Genomic DNA, 13890 nt, shown 5'->3' with positions numbered 1-13890 from the left:
CTGCTTAGGTTTCAAACTAGTTAAAATCCTTTTTGATTTAGATAGGTTAATTAACAAACAGATGAATGGATTTCTAACCCATCAACAGATATCACATTATTTGAGTGAAAATTGCTCAGTCATGTCCGACTCTTTGCAACTCCATGGACTATACAGTCCACGGAATTCTCCAGGTCAGAATACTGGAGTGGGTAGCCATTCCCTTCTCCAGGGGCTCTTTCCAACCCAGGGATCGAACCCAGGTCTCCCGCATTGCAGGTGGATTCTTTACCACCTGAGCTACCAGGGAAGCCAATTGCATTATGTAGACGTATCCAAACATTTAAAAAAGAAAGGTTATAATAGAAAACCAACTTAGGACGCAATTTAAAGAGAAAAATTTTATTGCAATATAAAACGCACTTATAAAATGTCCACAGAAGGCATGTAATTCTTCACTGCTATATAAATTTACTGGGAATATTTTATTCACTTTCTATTGTTATGACATCACCTAAAACATAAACGATGAGTTATACTCTATAACAAATGCATCATTGATTTTCAACAATCATTGGTTTAATAATTAGTTTAAGATTATATAATCACATCTATATTCTGGAATGTCCACTTTCATGTAGTGTAATAGAGTTTAGGAGTATAATTGCACATGGATGGTACAGAAAAACATTCACTACTAAATTATTTTATACCATTATGACAGGTTAACATTCTTCCTGACTGAAAATAAGAGCTTCAGCAGCTTGGTCTACAGTCAACACAGCTCCAGGATTCTCAAAGCAGTAGTGTGCATGTGTTTGTGTGTGCACCCACCGGAAACCTTAACTCTTTCCTAAAAAAGTGCAACATTACCGTCAATTATTTTGCATGTTTAAATATGCAAATATGATTATTTGTAAACAAACAAAACCCCACACAAATACTCTTAATTCTAGAAAAAAAAAAATCTGTCAACTCATAATTATTCTAACATGCTTTAGTTGAACACACATTGGATTTCTGAAAGGTGCATATATTACCTTAGATAATAAAGTGTAAAAATGACTTTCTTATTTCATACTATGAAATGTGCATGTGTGGCATTTGCTTTATGCATCATAAAGTTTCGATCAAGAAATTCTAAATCCTGGATCCCCACAGTTCACTTAGCAAAGTCCTCAAAATTATGGCTCTCGCAGCAGGTTTATCAGATTACACATGATGAAGTGTTCTAGCTCCCTCTATTTCAAGTATTGAAGAAAATGAGGCTCAAAATCTCTGGAGGTTGTAACTAAGAATGTAAAGCTTTAGAAAATAGTTAAATGTGTTTTGAAATAAGATATAAACCGAAACATATTCTTAATCTGTGTTAGGCTGATGAGTACTAGGACTTTAAAAATAATTTTATTAAATCTGAACATTCACTCAAAAGTGATAAAGAACACAATTTGCCTATTAGTGTATAGTTTTAGAGAAATCAATCATGATGTTTAAAATGTTTTCAATATTGTTGACATCAGTTTCCTTTTGAATATTAATTTGATATTCAATTAAACATAAATATTTTGCCTCACACTACATATAATGACTTACTTTTGAAATGGAAAAAATTTTATAGCACTAGAATGAGAATTTACTAAAGTTGTTTAAACATGTCTTTCAGCATCATCAGAAGTCCTACAGTATAGAAAATATCTAGTACCCTTAAGGTTTAGAGTGAGCTGATCTTCTGCAATTTTAAAGTCATTTAAAAAACCAGAAAGTCAAATAGAAAAGACTGCTGCAATAAAGCACTGTTTTTAAACATTGCAGATATGATCCCACGGTCTGAGTGAGCACTGCTCTTCAGAGCAAGCAACTTTCCACTTTTTCCTAGGCACATGAAGTTTTCAGCTTAGAAAATAACCTAACCTGGTCCTTAACATATTCATTAAGTGGAATGAATATTTTAAGGTCTTTCTCCTTTAAAAAAAGAAAAAAAGATGTTATCACCAAACGGTAATAAGACTTGTATCTTACTTTTAGACATTAGCCTTTTCTGGAATTGGCCCAACTGTATAAAATTTTAAGAATTATATGAAAAGTGTGGAATAATCACTCTATGAAAACTGTGATGAAATTAAACATCATTATATTGAACTCTTTTCTAGATTTAACTCAGAAATCATAAGTCTTCTTTACCATTAATTTTATAAACATACAGAAGTGAAAAGTGCTAATTTTCAAAAAGTACAATTTTCCCTCTACTATATATCAACATGGAATGATTTCAGTTCTCCTGTACTAAAAGCTGGACTTTTAAAAAACTAGTATTATAATAATTTTAATCAGTAGTAGCTTCAGTTTCAGCTGGACCCCTAATTATTCTTCGAATTCCTCTTTTTCCTGAAGGGCCTTTTGGTTTTGCAAAACTTTGTTTATGTGCATGCTGCTTGGGATGTACTTCTTCATAAAGGAAGTCTGCAGTCAACTCATCCCCATTGTCTATCTCGATCTGTAAGAGGTGAAATTAGCAAAGTGTGATGCAGTATGAAAAAACACAACATTCAAAACTTAGTACAAACAACTTTTGCAGGTGTGAATGCTCACAAATAAATACATAATACCCATTCCAGTAAGAACGAATCCAGGACCATATGAAAATAGTTCACTTGAATCTTTTTTTGGGGGGAGGAGGTGGGAGCTAAATGGAGTTGCTTGAACATATAATCCACTATATTTTCTGTTTGGTTCTTTCTTCTCCAGTTTAATGTTTAAAAGTAGTATAGTAGGAATCATCACTATATTCTTAAGTTGTTCTGCTTTAGTACACTACATATTTTCCAGAAACATTACTAATGGCCCCTTCATCACTTGGGTCACTTGAAATCACTCTGTTACACAGGTTGGCAAATTGTGGCCTGCAGGACAAATCAAGTTCAAGTTAAGAGTGTGTTTTACATTTCTAAAGGGTTGTAAAAAACAAAATAATAAAACAAGAATATGTGAAAAAGACCATATGTGGCCTGGCAAAGCCTAAAGTACTTACTGTCTGGTCTTCTGGTAGAAAAAGTGAGCCAGCCCCCGCTACAGGGGGTTCTTAAGAACCGTGTTGTTGCTGTTAGTCACTCAGTCGTGCCCACTCTTTGTGACCCCACAGACTGCAGCCCACCAGGCACCTTTGTCTACGAAATTTTCCAGGCAAGGATACTGGAGTGGGTTGCCATTTCTTCCTCCAGGGGATCTTCCCAACCTAGGGATCGAACCCGGGTCTCCTGCACTGCAGGCAGATTCTTTACCGAGTGAGCTACAAGGGAAGCCCTTAAAAGCTCTTAAAATGCTCAGTACCTAAAACACTGGTAATTTGTAAGGACCTGTGTTTTAAGAGTTGAAGAGCTCAAGAATAAACCATATGTTTCCCCATGACTCACCTGCATTTAAGAAAACTTGTAACTTAGTTCCCCAAATTTATGTTATGCCCATTCTCTTCTTTCCCAACAACTGGAAAGATTCTCAACATCCCATGACTCAATTATAAACAAAGACTGTGGTTTCTTACTAATAAAGTCTTGAGAAAATCAGAAATATGCAGCTTTAGTAGCACTGTCCAACAGAACTTTCAGGAACGTGAACTTATCCTCAAAATTCTGCACCAAATATAGCGCCATTGGCCACATGTAGCTAAAATGAGCACTTGAAATGTGGCTAGTGTTTTTAAGGAACTGAAATTTAAATTTCATTTAATTTTTATTTATATTTAAATAGCCACATGTACCTTGTGGCTAAACATTAGATCTACAGGGAGGCTGGGATCACAACAGATCATCCCCAAGCACTTAAGAGGATTTCCTAAGGATTCATGATGAGAAGGAAAAAAAAAAACCTTTTCATTTACAAATTATAATATATCATGAATTATATGAAAAACAATAAAAATGTAACAAAAATTGAAGAATTTTAAATAGGTATTAAATATATCAATAAGATAAATTAGGTAAAATAAATTAGACAAATAATTAGGTAATTACCTTTCTAATAACATCCATTTGTAGTTGTCTTTCTACAATCTCTAGCAGAGGGCTCTTGCAGCTAGAATACAGCATTCGTTCTCTTATACTGCATGTGTATCCAGGCATTGAATAAATAAAAACTGTAAATTAAAATAATAATAAATCCAGTGAGCAGCATATCAATTAAAGCAAATACTAAATATTGTAAAACTACAACTAAGCCCTCTGGCCAAGAAATAAGAAAGAATATAGTGACGAAATGCCAATCAACAAACAAAAAGCAACATGTTAAAAAAAAAAAGTACCATATACCTATAGACTCCAAATAGTCTCCTTCATGAGAATGTTTGTACAGAAAGAAATGATAACGTGCTGCATCTTTGGGAATCCTCTTTGGCAAATCTTTTAATTCTGTATTTATTGTGTTGGCCAAAATTATAATTTCATTTTTTATATCTATTTCCTGTCAACAGAAACAAAATACTTATTAAAATAGATTCACAGAAATTTAAAATTTATAATTAAAAAAACAAGGATATAAGGAGAAAGCTACATAATTTCACTTATTCCAGTGAATATATCTGATTTTGTAAGTTTAAAAACAATGAATAAAAAATAGACTTAAAATACATTAAAAACAAACCTTATATATTAATATAAGCCAAAGGTACCAAAGAGAGAAGCCACTTCATAATAATCATGTGACTTACCAATTGCACATAGTTTAGCTGTCTGTTATTCAATTGTTCCAAAGCTTGAAAAGCTTCTTGAGAAATAGGAAATGCTACTCCTTGTAGTGTTTGATGCTTAGTGTCCATACTCACATCAGTTTGTACCTAGTATGACAGATTCAATTTACTGATGAATTTTAGCATTAAGCAGTGTCAGATGGCAAAGAAAACCTAAACTCTACAGAGTGAATGCCATTCCACCCTTTTAATATAATTAATTCCGCCCATTTTAATATAATTAAAAGTAATACTTAAAACACTGTGAACTTAAAAGGCAAATTGTTCACATCTGTCTCAGGTTCTGCTAACACTTTGTCAACATGCAGAGTGTATGCCACATTTTGATGAAAATGCCAAAAGTGAACATCTGAGTGAGTGTGCAGTGTTAGCAGCGCTTTGTTTATATGTTTGGTTTGGCACAATTGCCATGAGCTATACACAAGCTCTTTGAAGTATCTTCAGATTATACTTTTAATTATGATATTTAGTTGGTAAAACTTATGAACACTGTGATATAAATACAATATGTATAGAACTTTATTCCTCTAGACATAAAGTGCAACACGAACACCATGCAGAGTTGAAAGGAGTACAAACAATATGCAGACACAACACAGCTCAACAAATTGTACTACTGCAGAAGGTCCAGACTTAAGAGCTTTCATGCCTAAGAACACGGGTGTGCACGTACTGGAAGGAGAGTACTTCAAGAAAGCTTTCAATGCACATATTTAAGACTTTTATACTCAGTAAATGATATTTTAGTATAGGGTTTCATTTGCAGTGCTGCAACAAAGTCAAAATTGAAAGTTTACTTAAAAAAAAAATGAATGGAGATTCTACAGCATAAATGGCATTGGATAATGAAAACATTACAGAACATATGCAAATGCATACCCCAATAAGATCCTCTGGGTTCTGATTGCAAGGAATAAAACAAACTATCAAACTTGTTAAAAAAAAAAATCATGTAAAAATCCATACTCTGATAACTTGAGTTAAAATAATAATAGATCCTTGCTATCAGGTCAATATAAATAATATTCATTTTCCAGACTGATTCTTATTAGTCTGTTACTCAGAGAAGTGAACAGTAATTTCTGCTACTTGTTCTTTTCTGTAAAATTCCAGTAGAAATACAGTAGCTATTTTAACTCAAAATTGCTGCAGTACACACATTAGAAATGATAAACTATAATATGGATGAAATTTATTGACTCATATGCTAAGCAAGTACTCATATAACCATCTTCTAAATATATATGTGCACACACCCATCCAGGCAGTGCCCACAGACAACTTACAGAGCCTCTAGAAATTCCTAAACACACTACAGCACATATGTTTTACTCTCTCTAGTCAATAGTATTCTCTGAAATAACAAAACAAACCTTCCTCAGGCAACCTCATTAGATATTATATCCCTCACACTATGTAAGTAACATACACGTTTCCCATTTATTTAGTATTCAAAGTATAAAATTAAGAACCGCTGTACTTCTAACAGGAGGATTATTAATCTAACCCACACATTATAAACACAGGAGAAAGCTATTTATGAAATTGACATGAAGTTTAATATACACTTCCAACTTTTTCCTAAAAACACATTGAACACGGGCTTGTCGCTAAACGGGACAGAATGTTATTAGCTATTCAACTTATTTATTCTCTAGTTACCTCTTCATCTATTAATTAAAAATTACAATACTTTTAAGCACTTAAAATCTTGCAAGATTTCAAAATGGTAACATACCTCATTAATTTTAATCTGTCGTAATTCTTCTTCAGCTGCAGTCAGTGGGGCAGGAGAAGACTGTGACAGCAAATATTTTTTATACCCATGTAATGATACATCTTCCTGTAAGCACAGAAACTGACTGTTACTAGTTGTGAGGCTACTTTAGGAAAAACAAAATTATTAATTTAACAAAAAAATATTTTCATTGAAAATAAATGGTAACAAGAATCTTACTTCTTCTCTATTTTTAAAAAAGTTTTAAGGGGAGCAGCTATGCTTCATTTCCTAAAGCTTTATAATTACTACTCTTTTGTATGAGTGTGGCGGTGGTAACGCCAGACACACGATGAACATGATCATGCTTCAAGTCTATAGGACAATTACTACTAACCTTCTGGGGAAGCCTTCCCCTTAATTATTTAATAATCAACATCCTCAGATTATTAATTCTGTACTATAATGACATATAATTATTTATAAAAAATAATTATAGTTCTTATTTAAAAGAAAAATTACTTCAAATAAATTTACTTCTCATCAACATTTTGTGGTTTGGAAGACTGAAACTAGAATTGAGAAACCAGACCACTTCACAACTAACGTGAATAAGCAAAGCATTCCCAGCTAGTCTGTGCTCTATCCATCAGAATGTAATACTCACTGAATCACAATAAAAGCTCCGAATAACAACAAAAAATTTGTTAAAAAAATATACTATAATTTTCTTAGGTGGCTCAGATGGTAAAGCGTCTGTCTATAATGCGGGAGACCCAGGTGCGATCCCTGGGTTGGGAAGATCCCCTGGAGAAGGAAATGGCAATCCACTCCAGTACTATTGCCTGGAAAATCCAATGGACAGAGGAGCCTGGTAGGCTACAGTCCATGGGGTCGCAAAGAGTCGGACACGACTGAGCGACTTCACTTCACTTCACTTCATGTACAAATACATGTATTTACCATACAAATTTTATAATGAAGTAAATTCTTAATCATAACATACATATTAATCAACAATTACCCCAAACATCAATTTACCTCTCAATATTCTAGTTTAAATAATATAGTTATTGCTCCCATGAGTATTAATGTCCAAAATACCTAAAAACTACTATTTCTTGTAAGTAGTCTCTCATTTTTCTGAGCCTATTAACTCGTCCTTAAAATGAAAAGGTTGAACTAAATGAGGGGTTGAACTAAATTATCTCTAAGAGATATTCTAGCATTTGAAGACTGAGATGTCAACATATTTTACAAGGGTGAGTATTGTATGTTTCAGTTAATGTGCATATCATATGAAACAATGTTTTCTCTTATTCTTATGTTGACAGATTTACCAATCAGAATTCACTTTAATTACCCCATTACCTAGAAGTTCTTTAAGCGTTTTAACTGCAACACATAGACTCCATATAAGTTTTGTACCTTTACTGTTCCAAACACTTCATCTTTAATGTGGCCACCTCCAAACTCCTTTTTCAGAGTTGCTCTTGTTGCTGCATACAACATTTTTTGACGAACCTAGTAATTGTGAAAGTTTACAGGTAAAAACTATTACAAAAATAGCATTTAATGAATGTACTAAAACTGTCAAGCACATTAAAAATAAACTGTGACAAAGTCCATCAAGTGTAACATGCTAAATGTGTGTATACAGATAAGCATCATAACACTGGCATCTAAAACATCAACTTATAAGTCATTTTTCAAAAAGTAGAAAAAGCTAAATTTTAAAAAATCCTTCATTTTTTCAAAGTATAAAATGAGTTCAAGAATTAAAAGAAGCTACTTAAAACACTACTTTAAAGTCAATGAGTTAAAGTAATCTTGATAGTGACATTTTACTCAAAGCAAGTCTAGGTGAGATATTACTAATTAAAAATCAAATATTCATGGCATAACTATGGCATAAAACATCCTATGAGGGACCAAGATGAAAAGAATTACAAAATATACTATTATTAAGGAGTCTGATATTTATAGCATCTACGGGAAACTACTAAAGATAACTGCCAACCAATAGAAATCATTTCATAATTCTGCACTGTCAAACCCAATATTTCTTTCAGACAAGATATATAGAGTTAAACAGGAGGGGATGACTTTTGAGAATGATATCTACAAAACTTTAAGAATTATTATTTTTCAATAAGAAGAAAGAATTAAGTCTTTAAAATATTGGGCTGTATCCATATATTAATTTTTTTGTTCTTTCACTTAAGGGCTTCACTCATAGCTCAGTTGGTAAAGAATCTGCCTGCAATGCAGAAGACCTGGGTTCGATCCCTGGGTTGGGAAGATCCCCTGGAGAAGGAAATGGCAAACCACTCCAGCAGTCTTGCCTAGAGAATCGCACAGACAAAGAAGTCTGGAAGGCTACAGTCAATGGGTCGAAAGAGTCCAAGAGTCGGACATGACTTAGTGACTAAACAACCATCACTCAACTTTCCTAAAAGAAATACTTATCTGTATGTATGCTCATCACCTGAATGGCAGCTATTTAGAATATTTCATATAATGTTCAGTTAGTTCTGTAAAAATTATTTGTTATTATGCTCAGAGGAAAATAGTAACCTTTATTCTTCAGAGGTCTAGAAAATCATTTATAATAGCCACAAATTTTTAAATTTAAAATCAATAATAATTCTTCTGATTTCAATCAAGGTCAAGATTTCTGAATCTCAGTAAATTATCCCTGGTTCTACATTACCAATCCAAGGATTTTTTTCCATCGTCATTCCCTTCTATGAAAAAGACTATTGCTTCTTAACTTTTTCTTGGCCTAGAAATATTTCAAAAAATTTTTCTAGCTTTTAATGTTAAAGTGAAAGTGAAGTCACTCAGTCATCTCCGACTCTTTGAGACCCCATGGACTATAGCCGACCAGGCTCCTCTGTCCATGGGATTTGTCCAGGCAAGACTACTGGAGTCGGTTGCCATTTCCTTCTCCATTTAATGTTAAACAAGTTACCAAAAAATTACTTACATGAGAATGATCAGGAGACCACGCAATGAATATCCATTCATATCCCTGGGCATTCTGAGAATCTAACCTGAATAATACATAGCACGGTTGTTTGTCTTCCAACAGGGGTAAAACAAAGGAATCATAATCCTGATCCCAGGAATCTGAAGGCTTCCTACACGACCCAATCACAAGTTTCTCTGTGAAGAACAATTTTTAAGACACATAAATGGTTTGAAATACCAAATGGTAGAATAATGAAGAATAAAAGAATAAATTAATATGTAATTATCAATTACTCTATTCACATCAACATATGAAAAGGACCTTGGTTGTAACAATACAATATATAGGAGTATATAATAAAATATAATAGTAGTATATACGAAACATAATATAAAGTAGTATTAAAAACATGTAAAAATTATGACCAGCAGCAGTAAAATAATGTTATGAAAAACACAAGAAAGGAACATACAAAAATAATTATAAATAGCTGAGTTGATGGTTAAAGAAAGGGTAGTTATACTCTATTTTTCAAATGTTTGTTATGAAGTATCAACAAAATGTATTTAACTAAGCATCTTACCACTCAAAGGTGTAATTTCTGAAATTAACATTGAATTGCACAGTTAAGAAATATTAAATAAAAACAGGTTTAGCTCCTACTTGGCCATAGTACTATAAATTTAAAAATCTGTCCACAAGCATAAATTGGTACAGTCACCTTAAGACATTATTGGGAGAATCAAGACTGTATTCTGCATAGAGAATCTCTTGCACATATATACAAAGGTATTCACTGCAGCACTATAAAATAACAGTGGAAACTGAAAATAGCCCACATGTTCATCAATAAGAGAATGGACATAAAATATGTGGCAGTCATATGATAAAATTCTATTCATATTTAAAAAGAATGAGACTCTATCAAAACTAATTATAAAAATAATACTTACAGAAAAAGGAAGGATGCAGAAAAAGATATCAGTTCATGTGAACTTAAAAACTCAAAAACAGCACTATATGTTATTTAGGGATTGCACATATAAAAAAAGTTCCTAATATAGTTTCCTCAGGAGAAGGTCGGAAAGTACAGTTGTTTAAACATCAAATTACAAAGGGTTTGAAGCAAATTGATAAAATGTTAGCAGTTATTAATTTAAGAAAAGATGGAAGTATTTGTCATTTATTCTTCATCATTTCCTTATTTAAAATTTTTTCTCAAAACACCAGAGAAGTGACAAACTATTGTCATTTTTCTGTTGTAGAGATGTGAGTTGTATCAACTTTTCCATTTTACTTACTTAACTCAGTTAGAAAGTGATAACACTTAAAATTTTAGTTCAATAGTTCTAAAACAGGCTACTTTACAGTATATGTTTATTCTCACTGAGTGTGTTAACATATATAAAACTGCATATTTTTCAAACTATTTTAGTATTTTTAACATATAAGAGAAACTGGAAACCAAATTACATTTACTTTCAGTTTATGAAAGAACAAGGTATTTTTCCAAAGCAAAATATTTCAAGGTAATTAAGAAATTAGGCCAATGGGATGTTTTAACATATTCATTTGAGATTAAGTAATTATAATTTAATTATTCACACTCAAACCAGCCAAATTAAAAGTATCTCCCACCCAATTAATTTCCCTGCTTTCAGCTTTATTTTGAAAGGATCAATTTACAGTTTGTTATATTCTCAGGACTTTTTCCCATAACAAGAAAAGGGAATCATTTCTTCAGCACACATTACAATCAAGTTGAGAAAACAGGCAGTTTAAAACCCTTTCTACTTCAAACTAACTTTATTGAAAAAGAATTCACAAATAACTTTATTTTTCAGATAATCGCCTGTTACTGATTTTCATTCCAGAGATGCAAGCACTGACATTAGATATAGATCGCAATACAGAAAATGAGACACAAAAAAGTGAAAGAGGAAGATGTCACACCAAAACCAACATCTTTTTGTTTCCCTGACAAGCAGGGGCCTTAAGGAAATGCCCAAAATATAGAGGATCCAGGTTAACTAAAGGCAAGCTTTGAACTTGCTTCACATTTATTAATAGTCCAAATCACTGACACTGACTTAGCTTTAAAACATAAGACCCAATAATTCAAGAACAAAAAATGTTTAACTAACCATTTTCAATAGATATCTTCAGAAGTCTGTATTTTCCATTTCTTGCTCTGGCAAAGATATCTTTAACATCTTCACTTGCTGTGCAAAAAGATACAGAAAAGTAATATTTATGCATTAATACTTTCTAATGCTACAATAATAATGCTAATTGAATAAGGAAAACATGAAATATAATGCAAAGAAAAAATCTTGAGTATGCAATATTTTATTAACAGTCGTTTAAATTATAAAACTGAAAAGGTACACCAGACACTGAACACGGCTTTTGTTGTTGCTGTTGTTCAGTCGCTAAGTCATGCATGTCCAACTCTTCTGCGATCCCCTGTACCGTAGCCAGCCAGGCACCTCTGTTCACGAGATTTTCCATGCACCATACCAGAGTCGGTTGCCATTCCCTTCTCCAGTGGATCTTCCCCATCCGGGGAACAAACCTGCTTCTCCTGCACTGGCAGGTCGGTTCTTTACCACTGAGCCACCAGGGAAGCCCCATATACAGCTAAGAGACATAGGTATTTTTAAAAGTATATTAATTCTAACCTGTCCTAGCTATGTTAGAATTGGGAATTAATATATTAAAGTTTCTCAAACCCAATAATGAATAAATTACAAATCTGAGAAATACCTTTATTGATTGTTTGAAAATGCTGAAAATCTGCTTTCATTCTCTTCTGGTCCAATTTCAAGTTTATGATAAAAACACCTTCTTCATCAATTCATTTTCCACATTTTCATGTTTAAAGATGACAATAAACGTCAAATGCCCTATCCTGATTGAAGTCAATAAAATTCCTTCAAGTTTATACTTCTCGTCACACTTTTCTGACTCGTATTTCTCAAAAAGCTGGAGTAATCTCAATGAGCAAATGTATACTTAATAACCTATCCCTTGTGCTATAAAAACTTCAATTTTGTTCTGATTTTGTTCTTGGGGTGTATACTGACAGCAAGAACCACTTTTAATAGTGCTTGCTATTAGACTCAAGCATCAAAGTCAATAATTAGATATCCATGCATCAAAACTAACGCAAATAAAAGAGTGCTTTTAGACTATTTTGTTTTTCTTTGTGTGTGCAGGAGGACGTATGGGGTGGTGTCAAACACTTACGAACAGAACGCAATTAGATGTTCATCTGGGGAAAAGATTCGTTGTCTATTAACAGGAAGATCTTGTGTTTATACTATATTAAGTGATCGCGAGTAACCCCAGGACATATTATTTGATTCTGATGAGGTGAGAGTTTTCAGACTGCCCATTTGCAAACCAGGAAATAACACAGGTCAATTAAAATTGCACATTCAACTGCCTGAATGGGATAATTACACGATGCCACACAGATCAGACTTTTCAGTTCCCTGAGGAGTACCTAAGAACGACCAAACGCCTCCTACTCAGGATACATACAACGGTGCTGATGTTCCCATTTTGGAAGAAAGCGCGGAAGAGTTTGGGAAGCATTCTTCGTAGACACGAAAAAGACTCCCGCATCTTTCTTTTTATAATTCAAATCCTGTAACAACTCTTCTGGACTGTGAAAAAGAAAATTCGCCTGTCTCTCGACAATAAAACGACCCCAGTCGCCTTCACGGCTCCAGGTCTTCCCAACCCGTAAAGTTGGGCGAAGGTCGGCTGCGGCTGCAGGCACGCCCCCTTCACCCCGGCCGCCGCCGGACCCACTTCCTTCGCTCCAGCGAATTTCGGGTCCGTCCGCAACGTGGCGGCAGCCGGGCCCGGGCGGGGAGGGAAGCAGGACGAGAGCGCCCGGGACACGGGAGCGCAGGGAGACTCAGAGGCCCGGCTCGCCCCCGGCACCGAGTCCCAGGGCTCTGGGCCCGACTCCGGCCCCGCCCGGCCTGCCCGGGGCCCCCGGGGAGCCCCTTCCCCAAGGGCAGCGCCGGCGCCGTTACCTTGGATGCCGGTCTGGTGGGACATGGCGGCGGCCGCGGGCTCCCGGCTCCGGCGCGGAGTGCAGCGAGCGGCCCCGGCCGGCGGCTCCAGGAAGTGGCCGCTCCTCCGCCGGCCCCGGCGCGTCATCGGCCTGCGACCCACCGCCGCCCCGCCCCACTAGGCCCCCGGCGTCCTCGCGCGCCCCCGGCACGCCCGCCGCCGCGGGTCACCGGGACCGGCTCCCGGCGGCGGCACTGCGGGTGCACGCCTTTGGCCCTCAACTCCAGCCACCCCAGCTTTCTGCCGAGGGTCGCTGTCCCCGGTGTTTGCCGCCGCTTCTCCGGCTCCACCACCGTGAAGCACCACAGGGCTGGCAAGATAGCTTTCCCTTCTGGGCTCTGCCCTGCCAACGCCTTTCACTGGTTCAGCAAAAGGATGCTCAAAAACGGAAAC

At 35.4% G+C, this 13890-nt stretch overlaps 1 protein-coding gene across 1 annotated transcript; it reads right to left on the bottom strand.

Annotated features, from left to right (window-relative positions):
• Positions 1 to 365: 365 nt before the first annotated feature.
• On the bottom strand, positions 366 to 13584 carry TWF1 (twinfilin actin binding protein 1). The gene is made up of 9 exons (XM_055395868.2): positions 13458 to 13584; positions 11553 to 11630; positions 9424 to 9602; positions 7863 to 7958; positions 6456 to 6560; positions 4679 to 4804; positions 4281 to 4431; positions 3987 to 4108; positions 366 to 2473 (listed from the first exon to the last, which is right to left on the bottom strand). Exons 1-9 carry the CDS (start codon positions 13582 to 13584, stop codon positions 2303 to 2305), a joined length of 1155 nt encoding a protein of 384 aa, XP_055251843.1. The 3' UTR covers positions 366 to 2302.
• Between the last annotated feature and the right edge of the window lie 306 nt (positions 13585 to 13890).

The sequence above is a fragment of the Moschus berezovskii genome, chromosome 6 (assembly GCF_049115385.1).
Source record: "Moschus berezovskii isolate FMDL1 chromosome 6, NW_MosBer_1.0, whole genome shotgun sequence".
In the NCBI taxonomy this organism is placed as follows: Eukaryota; Metazoa; Chordata; class Mammalia; order Artiodactyla; family Moschidae; genus Moschus; species Moschus berezovskii.
This window is presented reverse-complemented; position numbering and strand designations above follow the sequence as displayed.

What these genes read in the sequence shown, in the direction of transcription:
- TWF1 (XM_055395868.2), bottom strand. Translation starts at nt 13,584, where the DNA reads ATGACGCGCCGGGGCCGGCGGAGGAGCGGCCACTTCCTGGAGCCGCCG. An exon ending in CCACCAGACCGGCATCCAAG is followed by an intron (nt 11,631 to 13,457) that starts GTAACGGCGCCG and finishes CTTTTTGCACAG; the next exon opens with CAAGTGAAGATGTTAAAGAT. An exon ending in AGACTATTTGGAGTCTATAG is followed by an intron (nt 4,109 to 4,280) that starts GTATATGGTACT and finishes TTTAATTTACAG; the next exon opens with TTTTTATTTATTCAATGCCT.